This window comes from Catharus ustulatus, chromosome 10, assembly GCF_009819885.2.
Source record: "Catharus ustulatus isolate bCatUst1 chromosome 10, bCatUst1.pri.v2, whole genome shotgun sequence".
Classification (NCBI taxonomy): domain Eukaryota; kingdom Metazoa; phylum Chordata; class Aves; order Passeriformes; family Turdidae; genus Catharus; species Catharus ustulatus.
The window spans coordinates 18,364,437-18,383,820 of NC_046230.1; the positions used below are offsets into that span (position 1 = coordinate 18,364,437).

Sequence of the window (19,384 nt, forward strand, 5' to 3'; positions counted from 1 at the left end):
ATCCTGGGAACAATGATTGAAAGGCTCATTGTTTCTCAGTGCAGTGTGTCTGGATTTGTTTCAGATCATCATGTTAAATTCTGTCTCTGATCTGCATGGCTACATTGACAAGAGCCAGCTGACCCGGGAGCTGGGAGGAACCCTGGAGTACGGCCACAGCCAGTGGATCCATCACCGAACTGTGAGTGCTGCTCTGCCTGACTGCTGCACCACAGCTCCCAGCTGGCAGGGCACAGCAACCACTAACCACTAACCCTTCACCTGCATTGCAGCCCATGGATTCTGCTAGGGACCCAGGAAAAGAGGAATCCATGACTGAAACAGAGAAAGGCAGATTCCCCAGAAGTTTGGCATGGAAGCAGAAATTGTATCTCACTGCATACCTGGCCCAGGGCCCAGCAGTGTCCTGGTGTTCTTACTCAGCAGGGCCTGTGGGCACATTCTCTTGCCTTTTGAATAATTGATGGGATTCATAGGCCTTCAGCTGAAATTGGAAATAGGCTGGAACACTTTGCCGACCTTACAAAGGTCAAAAGTCTCACTTTAATGATTAATTATGTTCATGCTTTTAAGAGACTAAAAATACTCAGGGCACTATATTTTATTTTTCATTTCTATACTATACAAGCATGCACTCCAGCTGTGTCTTATTTTGGGTAATTGAAGAACAGTTGTTAGTAGGAAGGTAGAAATATTTTTTTATTCTATTGAGGAAACGTGTAAAGGTTTGATTGTTTTTCCCTTTTTGTGTTGGTTAATGTATTTCAGTGTCTGCTTCAAAACAATGTAAACAATTCATTATGGTACCCAGTTAAGATGACAGTTCATAAGAAACAGACTCCAAACTATGGCACATTAGCAGACAAAATATTGTCTCATTCTTCCTAAGCAAAAATGGGCTAAGCTGGGTCATGATCCTGGAAAAATAATTAATTTCACAGAGAGTTTATACAATGATTGCATCCCTCTTTGTGAGTCTACTTGGTATACATTAGAGCTCTAATGTGAGTCTCAATGTTTTGCAAAGTTCTGAGCTGCCTTGGGTTTGAGTTTGTTGTTGCTGATGCACAGGTTACACCTAACTCATCAAAAGAGCTTTTCTGAGGTAATTTTAATTTTTTCGAATCACTTTTGTCACATTCTTGCTATACATTTTTTGCCCTTTGCTGTCCTTATAAATTTAAAATTTAGTCTCTTTGAGAACCACCAAATATTTCAGGCTTCTAAATATGCGATCATAGAATCTGAATTTCATCTAACATTTATTTTCTACATTTATAACTGTGTTGACTATAATGAGGTTAGAGTTGAGATGAGTGAGCAGGCTTAGGTGTTAAAAGTATCAAAAATATGAAACTGTCCTTGCGGGAAGGGGGAGTGTGAAGAAATGAATCATCTGTAAGAGCTTTCAAACAGCAAAGGGTTTGAAAATATGAAGGGGGATAAAAAGAGGCACAAGAAAGGTTGTATTATTTATTAATTACAGGGGTTTACATAAAGCAATAATACATAATTTGGTAAAATATGCAAACAAAAATAAGCCAAGAATTTAGGGGAGTAGGGCTGTGTAATCTCAGAGGCTTTGCTTAAATTTGTTGGAAGAAATTTTACCAAGCACAGAGCCTTGGAAAAAACCAACCCACAGATGTAACTTAGGTACATTAAACAATTTATTGTTCATATACACAGGAGAGAGTGGGGGCAAGCATGTTATTAAATTAAACACTGGCAAGTTAATGGTGCAGTCAGCCAAGGAATATCTGCTGGATAAGAGACTGTCATCAGGGAAGGGTCAGCTTGCGTGGCACCTTGAAGCAATCTGACTTCCTGCTGAGCTATGGTCTTCATGTCCTTTGCTGCTTCTCTCAGTGCTCTCATATCTTGTCCTGCCAGTGCTTTTCTTCGGAAAAAGCTTAAAACTCAGGCTAAATGGCAGTGACACAGCAACCTCCTTGCATCATCCGCTGTTTCTGCTCTCCTCTCTTGGCTGCCAGGAGCTTTTCTTGCCCACAGAGTGCATTTTTAGCTTTCAGTAAATGGCCTTTGGTCATGGATGGCCCTGTCTGTGTTGCAGTGTGACATTTCAGCCAACTCTAAGGCAGTAGTTTCAGTGCTGAGAGCAGCAGGACACAGCTGCTGAGCACTGAGGGGTCTGTACTGCTTGTGTTGAAAGCAGACATGAATTTATGGGGGAAAAGGGAAGAAGGCTGTGAACTCTGCTAGCATTCCTTCAGGGGGGCATGTTTGAGATCACAAATGTGGGCTAATTTCTCTCTACGTCTTTTGAATGATGATCTACCTCCAGTTTGTTTTTCACTGAGCTCACAGCATAATTTTGTGGTTGCAAACAATGAATTCCCATCATTGCTGGAGAAAGGAATGCAGTGTGCAGCAGCTACATCGTGTTTGATTGGGTGTAAGAGCATCCCTAATGCTTGTTGAGTGACTCAAACCTTTGGTGGGTTCAATCAAAAAGTGCAAAGAATAAAGAGCTATGCAGAACAACACAGTCACCCCCAAATTTGGGCATAATCATGAAAAAACATCCCATGCAGTTACTTGCTGGTATAGATAAAAGTTTTAATCACATGTCACAGGTCTGAACATTGTATTCTGCTCTGAGAAGGTGGCATTGTTTTGTTTAGACTTCCTCACTTCCCTGTTCTTCATTAAAATAACAGATTTCTGACAAGTTTTGTGTTGCACCCAAGTGATAAAGAAACAGCAAAATTCCAATGAATTTATGCATTTTAACTGTATTTGTAGTTGCTTGCACGTTTATTTGTGTACTAGCCTGGACAGATGGGAAGGAAGTGACTGGAATGCATCTCATACAGATAGGCAAGATGGAGATGCACATATTCAGAAGGCAGGGAGGACAGACTAATGCTGAGTGAACAATGGCTGTAAAAATATAAAGGCTTTACCCTATATATTTTAATAGTGTTCTCAACTTACATAAAGCCTTAATTAAAATTTTAAACACAGCAGAATTTCCAAGCAAGCATGGGCAGAGGGTCTGAAGTTCCAGGCCTGGCTTTGAAGCTGATGTCCTCTGTGGTTTCATTATGTCTGCTGAGCTCTGGGAGTTCTCTGTTGGCTAACCGAGGTGACAATACGTGCAGAGCTGTGACAAGGTCATTTGTGACACATGGTTTCATTTGTAATTAGCACATCCTCCCGAAAAAAAAGCAACGTGACCAGCTTTACAGGCATGTCATACTTACAGCACAGTGTGCCTGAAGCCAAAGTCCTCTTAAAGGGCTAAGGATGAATGACCAATCTGTGACTTTATGCTTTTGCTTTTCCAGGCTATTGAAAACTTTGCAATGACAGTAAAATCAACAGCACAGATGCTACAGACCTTTGGAACAGACTTAGCAGAGACTGAACTTCCCAATGATGTGCAGTGCACAGAGGAGCTTCTCTCCTCACACACCGACCACCACAGCAAGCTGAAGGTGATTGTTGCTCCATGATGATCCCAGCAGTGTAATAGATGGGTTCTGATCTAATAAAACTTTCTGCCATCATCAGTCCATTGTCTGGAAACCACTGAGGAGGACAAAGACCTGGGTTCAGGAGGTCAATTCAGCTATGGAAAAGGACATTTTAGAGCTTCAGGAATGATAGCATGGGGAAGTGTGACTTTCACTGTGAGTGGGAGTAATGGGATCACATCTGGAATAGCAAGGGCTCCTGATGAAGAGTTCATCAGAAAGGATGGACTTACACTGGAGCAGAAACAGAGAACATCTGTGAGGATAGTCAGGAATAGACAGAATGATCTAACTAGATTATGACTGTTGTTTTGTTTAAAAAAAAATTGGGGCTAGTTTAGCTTTCCAGAGTAAGGATCATAAATAATTATTACTGCTGTCAACAAAGCCTTAGGTTAAACACAAGATTAAAAATACTACTTAAGCTATATTAGCACAAGAACTGTTTTTATGGAAGAAGTGTGCAGTGATGTTGGGATTCGTCATCTGACATGTTAATGTTTGAGTCTCATTGTCTTTTTTTATTGCTCATTTTTCATGCTGGAAAGACACTTCTGTGGATGGCTTCATAAAACTGGTGTACTGTGGCTCAACATGGCATAATGTTGTTTGAGAAAATTCTGTTAAGAAGTGCAGTGTCTCAACCCAGTCTCTCAGCTCACAATCTACAGCATACATTCAATTTGTAGTAGAATAATTTATTCTGCAAGTGACCTGGTCAGATATGCAATCTGCTCACAAATCACTCTATTCCTTTTCTCAGAAATAGCTCTGCTATTCAAATTTAAAAGATTTAGGTCTCTGCATTTGCTAGAAAAATGTATCACCTTTGGTAAGCATTTATATTTTGTTTCAAGTATTTTGTTCTTATGAAAGAATCCTTCTTTACTCTGTTGTCATCTAAGAGATGTGAGTGTTGTTAGAAGTGCATACACTTTGGTTTTTGGCTTGTGTTTTCCCCTCAGGATGAGCTGAAGCTAGCAGTGAAGCAGGGGGCCACCTTACTGACGTGCATCCGGGAGCCGGTCACCCGAAGTGCCAACAGCAAACTCAGTCCAGATGAACTGGAAAATGTGGCCACAGTGGAAAGGTCAGTGAAGCTAGATTACCTTGTACAACTTGCTCATTTATTCCTAGGAGCTGCAAATGTAATTTGAATAATTTAAATATGCAGGTTATAAATTACAGCTGCTTAATCTACTCAGGATTTATTTGTCAGGTAAGTCAGAGAAGGGAATGGCTTAGAGGAAGTTACTCGATTAAACTGTCAAGGCAAGTTAAAACAAGTCCTGAATTTCTTGGTAATTTTTGGTCAGACCATTAACTACCTGGCTGAAGATTTAATGTGGGACTTACTTTCTCCATAACATGTATGGCTTCCAAACTTCTGTGCCTGCACCTGAATCTCTTCTGTGAGATGAGAGGGTGGTGTGCTTGTGAGTGTCTGTGGAAATACTGGGGGAGGAAGAGATGGAGATGATAACTGAAACATTCTGTGTGTCACAGCTGCAGAGATACAGAGAGAGAGAGAACCCCCTTTTCCTTCCTACAATGCTAGTTACTACCATAAAGCTTTTAGTCCCCATGTAGAAGTTTCTGCTGTGCCATGTGATGCAGTGCAAAGAGAAATGCCATGCTAGGGTTTCAGCATTCACTGGGAACAAAGGTGCTAAAAGTAAAGCTGACCTGATACTTTTCACTGAATACTTTAAAATCCTTTGAACAGTCATCCCAAAGGAATTTGTGAATTAATCTTGAATTCAATTACTAATTTTGATTTTAAAAAGTTTTCCAGGGACAGACTGAAAACAGAAATTTGTTTGTGAGAAGAATAGGAGGGAGCTATTGGCATTTGCCCCAAAAACTTGACGATTTCAGCACTCATTGATCCCTTATCTTCCCAAAGAATGCCTGTCTACGGAAATAAAAGATATTCAGAGAACACTTCCTTTTAATGTTTTCTACTTGTTTAGAACTGTTCTGCTTTGTAATTAATGGGTCATTGAGAAACTGTGAGGATGACTCAGTACCCTGGTGTCAGATATTTTACTGAAGATATGACACCTTGAGATGAATGTATTTGTAAATAAATGTTTCATCATTTACACAAAGTAAAACAGTGTCCACGGTAGTCATTACCAGCTTCTAATCTATTGTTTTTAATGGACTGGGGAAAATGATTCAACCCTTGACTATTTCTGATGGGTGAAGAAAATTAACAAGTTTTAGAGTTCTGTTTTAATCATTCCATAAAATAATATTGCATCCTATTCAATCTGCTTCAGTTGGGGATGAATGATCTTTGAAGCACTGGTGGAAGCTAGGGAGTGACAGCTGCCCTTGGCTGCCTGCACATGGAACAGAGCAGAGTCCCTCTTGCACATCAGGAGGCAGGACTGAAACTGCCACAGTAGATCCATGTAGTTGTCACTCACCTGTCACACTCCTGCCTGTCCTACTGCAAATTTCATTCTTACTCAAATTTTTGCTTATGGGAGAAGTGACACAGAGCCTTCTTACGTAAGTGTAGGGCTCCCCACCATCTCCCTGCTCTGCTTTCTGCCATCAATTATTGTAACTTAAAAGAAATGAACTATAAGAAATAAGTATATTCTGTTCATTATCATTTCTTAACAGGTTGTTGGCTCAGCTGGATGAAACAGAAAAGGCTTTTGATCAATTTTGGACCAAGCATCATCTAAAACTAGAACAGTGCCTGCAGCTTCGGCACTTTGAACACGATTTTAGAGAGGTATTTCTTTTTTCATGCTGTCTAGCCTTCTCTGGTAAATAAGGTCCAATTCTACCCATACTTAGAGTACACTGGCAGTCCAAAGAGGAGGTTGGGAGAGAAGAGCTTCACTGTGAAATAGGAAATTAATTAAAAATTAAAGTCTTGACAGCTTTCAGATGTCTTACAACACTTAAATAAGGCAAAATAAGGAAACTGCCGGGCTGTGAGGCCAAAATGTGGATCACCAACTTCTTGATAAATAATTTTGTATTTAGATGTGAAGTTATCAAACACAGATTCTTCTGTGATGGTAATTTGCCAATTCCACCAGAGTCAAGTGAGTACAATTCAGAAAGCCCAACTGTCAGACCAGAGACTGGAGTAATACAGATACTGGAGTAATATAAACTCTGGAGTTAGGGATTGTCAAAACTTTGTGGACCTAATTAGTGAGAAGCAGGGAGACTCTTTGAAAAATAGTGAGTTGTTGATTTATTCCTTGTTTTTTCCATTTTGGAACAAGCTGAAAGACTAAACTTGAGATGCAGACTCTTGTCGAAGGAGTAGGTGAATGTTTGTTGTAATTTTTATCAGTATCTTGTCATGGGGTTTGGGGTGGGTTTGTTTTGTTTAGATTTTATATTTTTGTTTTTGCTGTTTTTTAGGTAAAACTGACATTGGATAACCTTATGGAAACACAAGCAGGTTTTGCTGACATTGGAGACAGTGTGACTCGAGTTGAGAACCTCCTAAAGGAACAGAAACATCTGGAAGAGAAAGGACAGGTTTGCACTCCATTTAGTATTCTAGCTGCTACAGACATGGTATTCCAGACACTTTGTCACATCTTTATGCATGTCATTCTAACTTTGGCTCTTTCTCATTAATTTCACAGGAACCTTTGGAGAAGGCCCAGTCTCTAGCTCTCCATGGAGAACAGCTCATCCAAAACAACCATTATGCAGTTGACTCCATTAGACCAAAGTGTGTTGAACTCAGGCGGATTTGTGATGACTTTACCAATGAGACCAAGAAAAAGTATGATATTTTGGGAAAGTCTCTTGAGCTGCATAAGCAGTTAGATAAGGTGAGTGAATCTTCTCAGATAACAGCTCTAGCAAGTTTCAACTAAAAATGAGGGATTTTATAAGCTCATGTAATTATGATGAAGATAAAAAGTTGTGCTTGGCTTTTTCCATTTCATTCAGTAAATGTTAGTATAAATATTGGAGCTTTGCATTACTTCAGCAAGTTCAGTTCTGCACATACTGACGGGGTGACTTGTGGGCAGGAACTGCTGCATGCTATGAGTAACATTTATCCACTTTAATGACAGGTTAATGTCATTAAAATGCAAATCTCTTTTTCATGAAGTAAAAGCAACGCCTGACAATTTCAGTGATGATGAGTCCTTCTTCCTCCACTTTTCTTTAAAGGCAAGCCAATGGTGTGAAGCTGGAATCTACCTCTTAGCTTCCCAAGCTGTGGACAAGTGCCAGTCACAAGAGGGAGCTGAAACTGCACTCGTTGAAATTGAGAAGTTCTTGGTTACAGCTAAGGAACACCAGCTCTCCAACCCAAAGGAGTTCTACAATCAGTTTGACATGATCCTCACCCCTGAAATAAAGGTGAAACCCCTCAGATGTGCATGTCCTCACTTAGAAGTTAAAAATTTGATTGCTTTGTCCATGACAGTGTACTGGGCTATATATTTAGGTCTGCTAAAACATGCTTCTTTCCGTACCACAAAAGGCCACAGAGGTCAGTGTTTGTGGCAGTAAGTATTACTCATAGGAGTCATGCAACACATACGTCATTTTCTTCAGAGCAGTGCTAGAAACACTGCTTGAGTCACCCAAGTCTTGGTTGGTGAAACTGTGATCTGGCAGAATGCATGGACTGGGCTGCAATAAACTGGAGCACAGTGTGATCTCCAGTCTGAGTCTGGTAATACAAATCCTTTCTTCACTCGCTCAGTCCAGCGCTGACAACCATTTGTTGTTTGCCTTTTCTTTGTCAAGGCCAATGCCCAAAGAATTGTACAAAAACTCGAAGATGTACAAGAAATGTTTGACAAGAGGCAAGTAAGTCTGAAGAAGCTGGCAGCCAAACAGACCCGGCCAGTACAACCTGTTGCTCCACATCCTGAATCTTCCCCAAAGCGAGCATCACCAAAGATTACCAGACCAGCAGCAGTAGGTAGGCTATGAGCAGCTGCTTGCAGACTCACACCAATGTTTTGTCCACATGGTCATGTTTGATTTTTGTTATCAGAATGAACAATTGAATTTGATGTGCAATGTCAGCCTTGTTGGACCAGCTAGTAAAAATGAATATGAGATATCTCTCATTCAAACGTACAAATAAGGGTGAATCAAAAAAACCCACCAGGTTTCTCTTCATAGCTCTAATCTACAGAGTACATTTCTATACCTTGTCTCAGTGTGTCTTGTATTGCTAATTCTCAAATACCCAAGCCAGGGCTGTCAATGCAAGTCTGCAATATAAGCATAAGAACCTCTTTTACACTGCAGATAACGTAATGTGAATATTTGGCTTTCAAGTGTCATAATTCCTCAAGTTTCAATCAGATACTTGCAAAATTAAGGGTTCATTAGTGAGTGACACTGACTCATTTGTGGAATTTTTTGCTTTTCCCCCTCTACATAAATGTTAGTTCATTTTCTGCCTTATCCTCTGCTAACCATAGAAACTGAGCATGTTTCTGTTTGGAAGTTACTGGAAGTTCCTCATTTGAGGTCAGCATGTGCATTTAACCAAGATAGCTGTTTTCTGCAAAAGGAGCATGGGTGAAGCTAATTTGAAAGAGTGTATCCTGGAGACCAGCCACCCTGTGCTTGGTTGCAGGAAGGGGTTGTCCCTTTGGAACACCTTTAGCAAAGAGCCTTTAAAAAACCCCTCTAATTTGCATGAAGAACATTCCATAAACTACTCTCAACAGAAACATTAGGATGGCCAGTAGCCTGACCATTTTGCTTTCTAGGCACACAGCAGAAAGTCACACCAATGTCCCTGTTCTCCTTTGCTCCCGAACGTTTGTCCTTTCTTCCAAAGGAAAATCATCTTCTTCCCATTCCCATGCTGGTTTGACATCTGTACATTTTTTCCCCCAAACCATGCTGGCTGTGTTTTTTATGTACAGTTCCTACCTCAAGTTTCAGCTTCTCTTTTGGTTTGAGGCAAGCTGAGAACACCATGCCTGGGAATAGATCTTGCTCTGCCACACACCCACCCTCCAGCACTGTGCTCCCCTCTTGCACTGGGGTGGGCAGTCAGTTTGCTGGAGTTGTGATTTGCCCTGAAAACTAAATAAACAGACTGCAAAACTGTAGTAGTTCTTTTTCCATTGCATGAGTTAGAGAAATGCAGGGGGCTCTGGAGATCACACAGCCCAGTCACCTGCTCCAAGCAGCACTAGTGTCAGAGTTCATAATGCTCACTGCATGGCCACTAGTGCTGAAGCAAAGAAAGCTGCAGAAAATGGAGTTATGGGGTCAGTAGGTCAGAAATAGTTCCTATCAGTGGCAGCACAATTTTAGGATGGTTTTCACCTTCTGTGAAATTGCATCTTCAGGCTAAAAGCTACTCTTGCTGTTCTCTTTATGCATGCAATCTCTTGAACTGTTTCTTGCACTTCTTTCTTGTCACTTTAGTACATTTGCAGATTTTTAAAATCAATTGTTGATATAGATGGTACCTTATAGTACAGTCAATAGTTTGTGACAGTGCTCTAAATTTTGATTCTTGTTCATACAACCCATCCCACACACTATCAGCTCTTTCACAGAAAGTCATGAGAGCTTCCTTGCTCTCTCCCTTGAATTGCAGTTCATGGTTATACAACCCAGTACAGGATAACTGTGTGACAAGGCTTAGCCTTTAATGTCCTGTTGCGAAACAATAGGTAGTTGAAATCTCTTTTGAAATGCTACTCTGGTTGTGAGGAGGTGCAAAGTGCAGCCCAGTCCCTTTCAGACATTGATAAGCAGACTCTGCCATTCCATTCAAATACTTGAAGGTGGCTGATCCAGAGCTCCTGCATATCTACAGCTCATCCAGGGACTCACAGTCAGTGGCTTTTACAGCCATGAATGGTACATGTGTATTCACACATCCTTTATGAATCATTTTGGTGTTATCCACTCATCTGCTACAAAGAATCATACTTTGAAATTCCAGAGCGCCCTTTCTCTTAGAATGCCAAAGCACTTGTACAAAGTACTGGTCAGTATTTTAACCTATTTTTTTCAGAAAGAACACTGAATTCCAGATAAACCAAGGAATTCACCAAAGTGTTTCACAGTCTGACTCTGAAACGTGTCTGAGAATAGAAACAGGGACACTGAGTCCTATTCCAAGCTGTGAAATTCTGCTTTTCTTGAAGATACCTTATTTTGGACTTTCCTCTGTGTCCTTTCTTCACATTCATGGCATCGATGCACTATCAGCATTTACTTATGGGGAGAATTTATTGAGAAACATCTTGGAAACCTGAGAGAAGCTTAGAGCACCCTCTCAAAACAGGTTTTGTAACTCATTTGTCATTTGTTACCCAGGACATACCTGAATATTTCTAAAAGCTTGCAAAATAGAATACGACGACAGGAAAATACCATGTTCCTAGACTGTGTAAATACAAAGGCAAGCAAAGGCAATAAAATGTGGTAAACAGAAATAGAAGACCAGAGAAAGGCTTTTGTCCCCAGGCAGCAGAGCAACAATACCATGGCAGCACTGGGCTGGTTGGTCTGTGAAACGAAAAGAAGTTACATTTGTTCCAGAATAGATTTTGTTTCGCTCTTCCTTGCTGGCTATCCATTTTCCTAACAGGGAGCAGTAGGGAAAATTCAATCCATCAGGGTGCTAATGGAAAAATCTTCACAGATAAGAAAGCTCAGACATTAAATACTCCATTATTGTAACTGTCAGACTGTCCATTTTACATGGATAAATATGTAGGCAGAGATGGATTTTCTGCACAAAGGCACAGCTGATACCATGTCTGAGACAAAGGGCAGGTTTCTGTCAGGGAAATTACTATCACAGCTTCATGTCCACATCCTTATGGTTTCTGGTGACCCCCAGCAATATTTTAGCTTAGTGAAGATCCAGAAAGGCTGCTCAGAGTTGACTCTCCTTCAGTCAACACTTTCACTTTTCTATGGGTCTGGAAACTCTGAAGAAAAATTTTAGATTAATCCCAGTTTTGCTCCATGCTTCTGGTTTCACGAGCAGACTTCCATCTTTTGCAGGGACAGGCCTGCTCAAGACTGAAGTACTAGTTCTGGAATTATTGTGATGCTGAAAATTCTGTGCCAGCTGTATTTGGTGCATATTTTAACTGCGAGAACTTGATTAAACATTATTTACAGATCACCCTGAAAAGACAGAACTCTGGTGACCTTTCTATAATAAGAAACTTGGAAATATTTAAGTAGTATATATGACACCTTATTTTAAGGAGAACTCTGTTTTCTCCCAGTGGAAGCTGCTTGAATACTAATGGCTAAATTTGTCCCTATGTCTGCTTGGAAGAAAGTAGTGGCACTTGATAGGGAAATATTTTTGCTCTGATTCACTTCTGAGGGCATAATTTTACTACATATTTGTTCTCTGAATTTCTGTGCAAAACTTTTCAGCATGGAGTGAATTGGAATAGGTCCACAGAGTCAAACCGCTCAGTCTGTCAGGCACAATGAGAGTAACTACAGAATAGTGAAGGATAATACAAGCTATTAAAAATTACTGCAGTTAGCATTTATCTATTTTAGTTTGTTTGTAATTCTCCCAAACTCTTACTCTTTGAAATGAAACTTTCCCAAAGGATATTTCCTTCAGCCTCACATGTTCTTGGAAAATTTCAGTGAAAGATAATTTAGCCATCTCAGTGACCATGGTTAGCAAAAATATCTTGCTTTAGTTACCTTTCTGGCAAGAGCTGGAACATGGCAGCACAAATTGCTATAAAATATTCACCTAGAGAGTTATTTGTGTGCAACATAAATGTGAAATACAGGAGCAGGGATGTCAAAATTTCTTTGAGCTTGTTAAACAAATAACATGTTTAACAGCACATTGCACATACAAAATCCATGACTCACCATACAAACATCTTAGAAGGCCAACTTGGAACACAAGATTCATAAGGGGGGAACACAGCTGGAGCTTTTTCAGTTTTTTAAATAATAAAATTTAAGCTGGTTCCATCTCAGTTAAATGTATACAACTGCTCATTGGATCCAGTCCAGCATTCCTCACAGTCACTAGAGCATAGCACTCACTAACTAATAACATCTGGACAGAGGATAAAAGAATTTCTTGCAAGAGTCTGGGGACATGTGCAGGGGACGTGAGGCTGTGGTGAGGTTAGCTGTCTCAGACAAGATGGTGTATGTGACTTTCATCAATGGTGTGAGAAACCACTAGTTTGTGTGGTTCAGTATATTCCTATTTGAAAAAAGAAAAAGATGCTCTCAGTTTTGTGACTTTGGGACTGCTGTTACACTTGGGCTAGTCTGAGGAAACCAAGCAGTGTCTCCTTGTAGAATATTCCACGTCCAGGACCGCTCTGTGCTTCTTTTATCAGCAGATTTTCAGGGGGCTTGACAGAAATTTTGCTAGAGCAAAGAAATCTAAATTTTATTGCCTAGGAATGGCAAAGTCTTTCTACCCTAAGCCATTAAGTGACAAACCATAGCTGCTCTGGTGTTTAACTGCCTAAACATTCTGTTTTGTCATTACCAGCATTCAAAACAGCAATTAAGCCACTAATTATCTTCAAACTCATGTTCCTGTTGGACAGCATGAGCAGCAAGCCCCAATAAAGTTTAGCAGGCTAGTTGTTTCCATGCTTGTTCTTGCCAAAGGAATCTGATTCTGCTGTAGGTGATTAGTGAGAATGCACAAACACATACAGAAAACAGATGGGAAAACGTGATGGGGGAGTTCCCCCCAAACCTGAATGTAAAGTGTGGTGTTTACTTGAGGGGGGCTTGGAATACCTTGCAGGTGCTGAGTGTGTATCCTAACCCTTAGCTGTGGCCTGTGCCTCTTGCTAGCTGATGAGTTAAACTTAACCTAGCAGGAGCTAACTTAGCTCCTTACCCAGGTGAGCTAATCCAGCTGTCTGTGAGCACCTGGGAGCTGCCCACAGTTCTGTCTGTCCCTCAGTGGGGGATGTACCCCCCTGTAAGAGATCAGCACCTGAGAGATGGTGCCTGTGTCCTACAAAGCAGGAACAGGGGGTGAAATGGATGAAACCACAGCTTCTTATCACAAGCAGCACAGCAAGTTTCCCTCATTGAATTCTTTTCAGTCTTAGAGGGCTGGAGAGACTGCAAAGCAAAACAGAGCACATGACTCTCTGTCATTTTCTAGCAGCTTTAGGGACAGTACAGCCCACTTCACCATTTTCTGTAGGCTAAATAATACAACAGTGATTCCATATGGGTCATGCAACTTGTTCATAAAAAAGCAGTAAGCAGTACTGAAGCCCCATTGGAAAAGTATAGTGGTGCTCCAGGTGAATGCAACTGACAGGCCCAAACTCTGCTTTAAAACATCCTTTGACAATATTTGCTTTAAAAGCAGAATCAAGCAATTTAAAATATTAAATTAATTAATCATCATTATGTATCATCTAGGGGAGTACTGTGAAACAATAGGATGAAAACAACCTTGAAACCATGCAGATATTAGATAATTTCTAGTTTTGCTTTGTTCCTGTGCCTTTGTTCTTTCAGTAGGCAGCTCAACACTATAATTTTCAACTTCTTCAGCAAGACAATACTGTACTGACCTTGAAACAGCCGACCATACTGAATTTTATAAGGGAGTTTCCCTTATATTTCCAGTTCCCCAGTAATTAGTGCAATAATAATTGGCTGTATTTGGTATTTGGGCTGTTTCTTTCTGTTCTGCTCCAGAAACTACTTAAATGCAGTGCCATGTAGCAGTCTCTGACTATGGACCAATCAATAACGGAAAAATTCTCCAGAGCATAACCAAAGCAACTTGTTTCCTGTTTTCTGTTTGTTTCTGGGTCAAACTGGAAAGGGAAGTTTGCTGTCAGTATGAATCAAATTCATCTCTGAAATAGACTCAGTTGGATTTGACTGCTTTATTATCATGTACCTGTCTACTTTTCTGAAATATATCATTGAAGAAGCCAAGACTCAGATTGTGAACTGACCTGAGCAATTTGCTGCTGGATCAAGAAGCACCTGCAGTTTGGCTTCTTGTGAATGTGTCATCTTTCATTTAAACTGCCCTGTGCTCTCTTTCCTGGATCACCTGGAGCTGTCTGAGCTTGCAAGTTGTGATGCAGACATCAAAGTTGTAACTGATTTTCACTTTTTCTGCTGATTGCTTTCAACAAGGGTTTTCATACCAGTATCAGCCATCCCTTCAAGCTACAAAACTTTCTGATTAATGAATAAGCCAAACAACTTGGTGTTGCTGACTATGCACTTCTAAGTGAAAGTCCTCATGTTTTCTGAAGTTATTTCTGTTACTTCCCTTTGTTTCCATGACATATCCATAAAAATTGTGAATTGTGAGTTAGACTGTAGAGCAATCCAATGGACTGAACTCAGATTTAGAGAGATCAGCTGGACAGTGGCAGCATATCTGGGGTATTCAAGTGTGGGCAAGATTATGAAACAATATTTTGGTAGCCAAATCTTAGATCTAATTTTTTAATGCTGACTTTTCAAGGTGTAAGTAGGATATAGTTGGGAGAAGCTCCAGGGAATAATAGTTTATATTATAATAAGTCTGATCACAGCTGGTTTTGTCATGATTATAGTAGGTGAGACTTTATGGCTAAATAGAATCTCCAGAGTGCATCAATACAGAAAAGGGTGAATTTGCTGATGCTTGTAGACACTTTACTCAGAGATTTGTGGGAAAACACATAAAAGGATCCACTTGAAAACTTACCAAATATTCTGGTTTTGCCAACAGTAACAGTCACCCTCCCTGCAGATTAGAAAAGCATGAAGAAGTTTGACAATCATAGCAGCTTCTATGTAGTGCATCTTGCATCTTTTTGTTCCATTGGTTCCAAAATGTCAGTGCACCACTTCTTGGGTGAAATAGAAATACCTTTGAGAGAACAAATACTACTTCAGGGAAAGCTTGCCTAGAGATGGGAAAAGGTATTTGTTGAAAGTAGTGCTCAAAATCAAAACAAATCCCCTTCTGTATATTCTGAAAGAGTGATGGAAGAGCCAAAAAGAGACATTTGCATTTCATCTCAGTCCTGGGAACCACAAGAATTCTCTGCCAGTCAATTATAGCTGCTGGTGACTGCCAGATTTCACTGCTCCTTTGAGGAAACTTTCTAGTAGGAGTCATTGTGAGGAGGTAACAGGCATGAAATGAGCATTGCCAAGCCCTTATGTCATTCAGCATTGGATAAATCCAAGAAGATTTAGGGAAGAGTTGGAGAGAGGCTGCTTTAATTAATTCTTTTCCCAGCTGTGTGATAAGGCTGTTGAAAAGACACAGGGTAGGGGAAATGTCAGCTTCCATTATTATTGTCTGTGAAACTGATATGTTGTCTTTTTAACAGAATATAATTTGGGGTGCTTCTATGTGCTTCTTTTTGCCTTTCTTAAAACTACTTTGAAAGAAGAATATAATGGCAAGGGCATTTAAAACTTTGCTAAGGTGATTCTTTTTAAAAAGTATTCAGACCTCTCCTACATCAAACCTTTGATGCTGTCCTCCTCACTCAGAGATGTTTTTTAACTGTACCCCTTAGTTTCTCCTGAAGAAGAAAAAGTTAATGACTATCAAGACTCTCAACACTTCAAAACATTAAACTTGGCAAAACCCTATTAAACAAAATGTTGCCAGATGCATTTGAAAACACCAGCTTTTATTCTTAGAAAAAGTGCTTGTTCATTTAGAAAGTTTTGCCAGAATAAAAAAAGGACTTAACCTCAATTTTGTTGTTTCCTGACCCGGATTCTTTCAGCATTTCATCTGGCTTTCATGCATGTTTTCACCCATGACACAAATGGCTGCCTGTATCAATTCAGCAATGAAGAAAAGGGAGAGTTCTGTTGGTCTTGTACTTGCATGTGCTGTGAACTCATTTCCAATCTAAAACAAAGATAAAGCTGTAACAGATATTTTCCACTCAAGCCAAATGTATGATTCCGCTTCTTATACTTCATTCTAGCCCTTTGCTTTGGACAGCAGGCTCAGCACAGGTGGTTTTGTTGTCCAGGATGACTGTCCAGTAGCCTCAGACACCTCAGTGTCAGCTGGGGTTTTCAGAGCCTGCAAGGGCCACCAAACATAGCACAACAGGCCATATTCTGAAATAACATCCTCAGAGTCTGTCCTTACACACCTGTCATTGTGCCTTGCTTACCTCCTGTGATTACTTTTTTGACAGTTGTTCCATGTAATGAAACCTTACAGGGAACAATCCTTTAATCTAACATCAATCAGCAAACCATTACCAAAACAAAATTTCCTGGGAACCCACACAAGCAACACCTTGCAAGTGACAATTACCAAGTTGGTACAGCTGGCTAACATTTACCTGTGCTGTCCTAAAGATGGTTTTCCCAGGGGAAGCCAAACTGAAGCATCCTTACAGTGTGGAGCTGAAATGCCAATTTGAGACACAGTGGAGCACTGAACAAGGGAAACCATCCCTTGGTTTCACTCATTCCATCACTGCTCCAGCACAGCTCAGTTCTCTAAGCCAGCTCTCATTTACCACTTTGTTCATTGCTTTTATTAGGAAGTAGAATTTTAACTTTTAGCACATATTTACTAATGTTACTTTTTTTCTCTTTCAGCTACCAACAGGAGGTCTACAGAAATTTCCTGCCCTCCAAAGACTGTTTCTGAAGTAGAGTTATCAAAAAAGAAAAGCATTAAGAAGACAAAAGGTGGAATTAAGGTAGGATTGCCTGTGATTTGGGGACATCCCATATTGTGAGATAACTCAAAACCACATAAATATAGATTTACATAGCTATACTTGGAATTTTAAAGAAATGGAGCATTTCTAAGTTAACTCTCTGATAAGGACAAGCTACTTTAATCCAGCTTGTCTGTTATCCACACCCCTGACTTGCTCATACATTTCATCTTTTTTCTTCTAAAGCTGAAAGCAAAAATTAAATGCAGTCCATTTTCTGAAATGGCCAGCCCACAACTTTAGCAGTAAGCACAGAATAAAACACAGTTTTTCAGCAGGAACATACAGGTGGACTCCCCTTTGCCTAAACTCACAGAAAGTGACTTTAGAATTCATTTTACTCTCATCAGTAATGCAGGTAATCACTTGCATTCCTCCCATGTGGTTAGGTGTATGCAGCAACATGGTATATGCTTTATAAATCATCCATTCATTAATTTTTAAATCCACTTTCCAAGACTACACTGTAAATTATGCCCTCCCTCCTTTTCATCCCATTGTTCTCACAACAGTTCAGATGAGGACAGTTCATTACTGGATTTCATCATTATCATCAGCCAGTGAAATAATTTAGCAATATAGAATGTAAGAATCAGCCCTTAAAAATGAAAGTGCTCAGGAGCTTGGATATTGACTTGGATGAATAGCAAACTCAGCAGATTCAGTTGTTTAACTGAATTTGAAGAGATTGGCTTTTGAGTAAGTGCAAGTCGTGCTTGGTGCTCTTAGAGCTGCAGGCAAAAGGAGGAAAAGCCTGCCTAAAACTTGCCTGGAAAGCATTTGAAATGATCCAACTCTGCAAGACTGCACAAGGGAGTGTGTGAGTGTTTATCAAACAAACACTGGAGCTGTGCAAAAGCTCTGTTTCACAGGCACCTGTGCTCAGCACTGCCTCACACAACACTGCTGCAGACAGGATTCCCAGGTTTCTTCACAGGGCATTCTGCAAAGAACTCTGCAAATGTGAAGTCTTTGGGTTGGCTTCAGACAGGAAATTAAAAAAGAATATTCCAGAGTCTAAGGAACAGATTATTATGCCTGTAATTATCTACACAGGGAGATAATTCACCTTCTGTGGTGCAAGAATATAATGGCTTTGCCTGGAGTAAGGAATGCCTCCCTGCCAACACTGAGCAAGGATGGAGAATACAAATATGAGATATTTCTGCACATCTAGAATTCAATTATTTGACCTTGCATGGTGACTTTGTAGGTTAGGTAGGATGTGGGTTTTATTCTTTCAAAGAGTTCAATTTCTCTAAATAAAAGCATCAGCAATTGAGTATTTTCAGTTTTAACATGTCATTCTCATTCAGATTGAAGTGATGCATGAAGCCAGTCAAGGAGGATCTAGCAGAGTCCTGGTGACCAGTGAAAGTGATGAGAACTTGTCAACAAGGAGGAGGTAAGGCTGCACATGAGCCACTATATATTTTTTCCTTCCTAGAATGCAAGTTACTGCATTTATAGTACATTCTCTACAACCTCTATGGAGTTCACCAAGATTAATAAATAATTAGCAATAATGAAGTTGCTGAAATGCTTGCAGCCATGCATTTATACCGAGTCTATCAGATGGAAAAGCAAATAAGTGTTATCTTTTGTTTGGGTTGGGGCTTTTTCCTTTTAGAAGCCTTAATTACAAGATGTGGGAGAAGAAGTCATTAGAATAAGCCTTGCATGTATTTACAAAAAACTCAGTGTTAAAAGATCCTCTCATAGTGCTCAGAATATTCACATTTCACTACACACTTCTGAGGGGGTTCTGGGGTTTTTAACTGCAAGCTTGAGTTTCTTCAAAATCTCGAGAAAATGATGCATTCTAAAGCACCAGATACTTAAATCACTTACTTCAACAAAATATATTAAGCAAACCCAATTTTAGCTGATCTGCAGTTTCTAAGCCAAAGGGAACAATTAAATAAAAAGTCCCCGGAAAGCAAAAAACTCACAACAAAACCCACTCTGCAAGAAGCCAAATACCACAATCTTGACTTCATTTCCTTTGTTATCTTCTTAACTATCATTTAGATAATTCATGCTTTAATTATGCCCTTGTCTCATACACTGGAGTTACCTGATGCAAATAGCTCCATTTGTAAAAACCCTAACTTGATGCATTATGTCAGACAAATTGGAGAAACATACAAATCATAATTATCTGAATTTAATTATACCCTATAA

At 39.9% G+C, this 19,384-nt stretch overlaps 1 protein-coding gene across 6 annotated transcripts in view; it reads left to right on the forward strand.

The window, feature by feature from the left end:
• The window catches only part of MCF2L2 (MCF.2 cell line derived transforming sequence-like 2), a 153,888-nt gene that overhangs the window by 57,783 nt on the left and 76,721 nt on the right, over positions 1 to 19,384 (forward strand). For all 6 annotated transcript variants that reach the window (XM_033068605.2, XM_033068607.2, XM_033068608.2 and 3 more), the window contains exons 6-15: positions 65 to 181; positions 3,312 to 3,461; positions 4,466 to 4,590; positions 6,138 to 6,252; positions 6,900 to 7,019; positions 7,130 to 7,321; positions 7,671 to 7,862; positions 8,256 to 8,433; positions 17,076 to 17,179; positions 18,517 to 18,605. In XM_033068605.2, the coding sequence (XP_032924496.1) occupies positions 65 to 181; positions 3,312 to 3,461; positions 4,466 to 4,590; positions 6,138 to 6,252; positions 6,900 to 7,019; positions 7,130 to 7,321; positions 7,671 to 7,862; positions 8,256 to 8,433; positions 17,076 to 17,179; positions 18,517 to 18,605 (1,382 nt within the window). The remainder of the gene's footprint in view (positions 1 to 64; positions 182 to 3,311; positions 3,462 to 4,465; positions 4,591 to 6,137; positions 6,253 to 6,899; positions 7,020 to 7,129; positions 7,322 to 7,670; positions 7,863 to 8,255; positions 8,434 to 17,075; positions 17,180 to 18,516; positions 18,606 to 19,384) is intronic.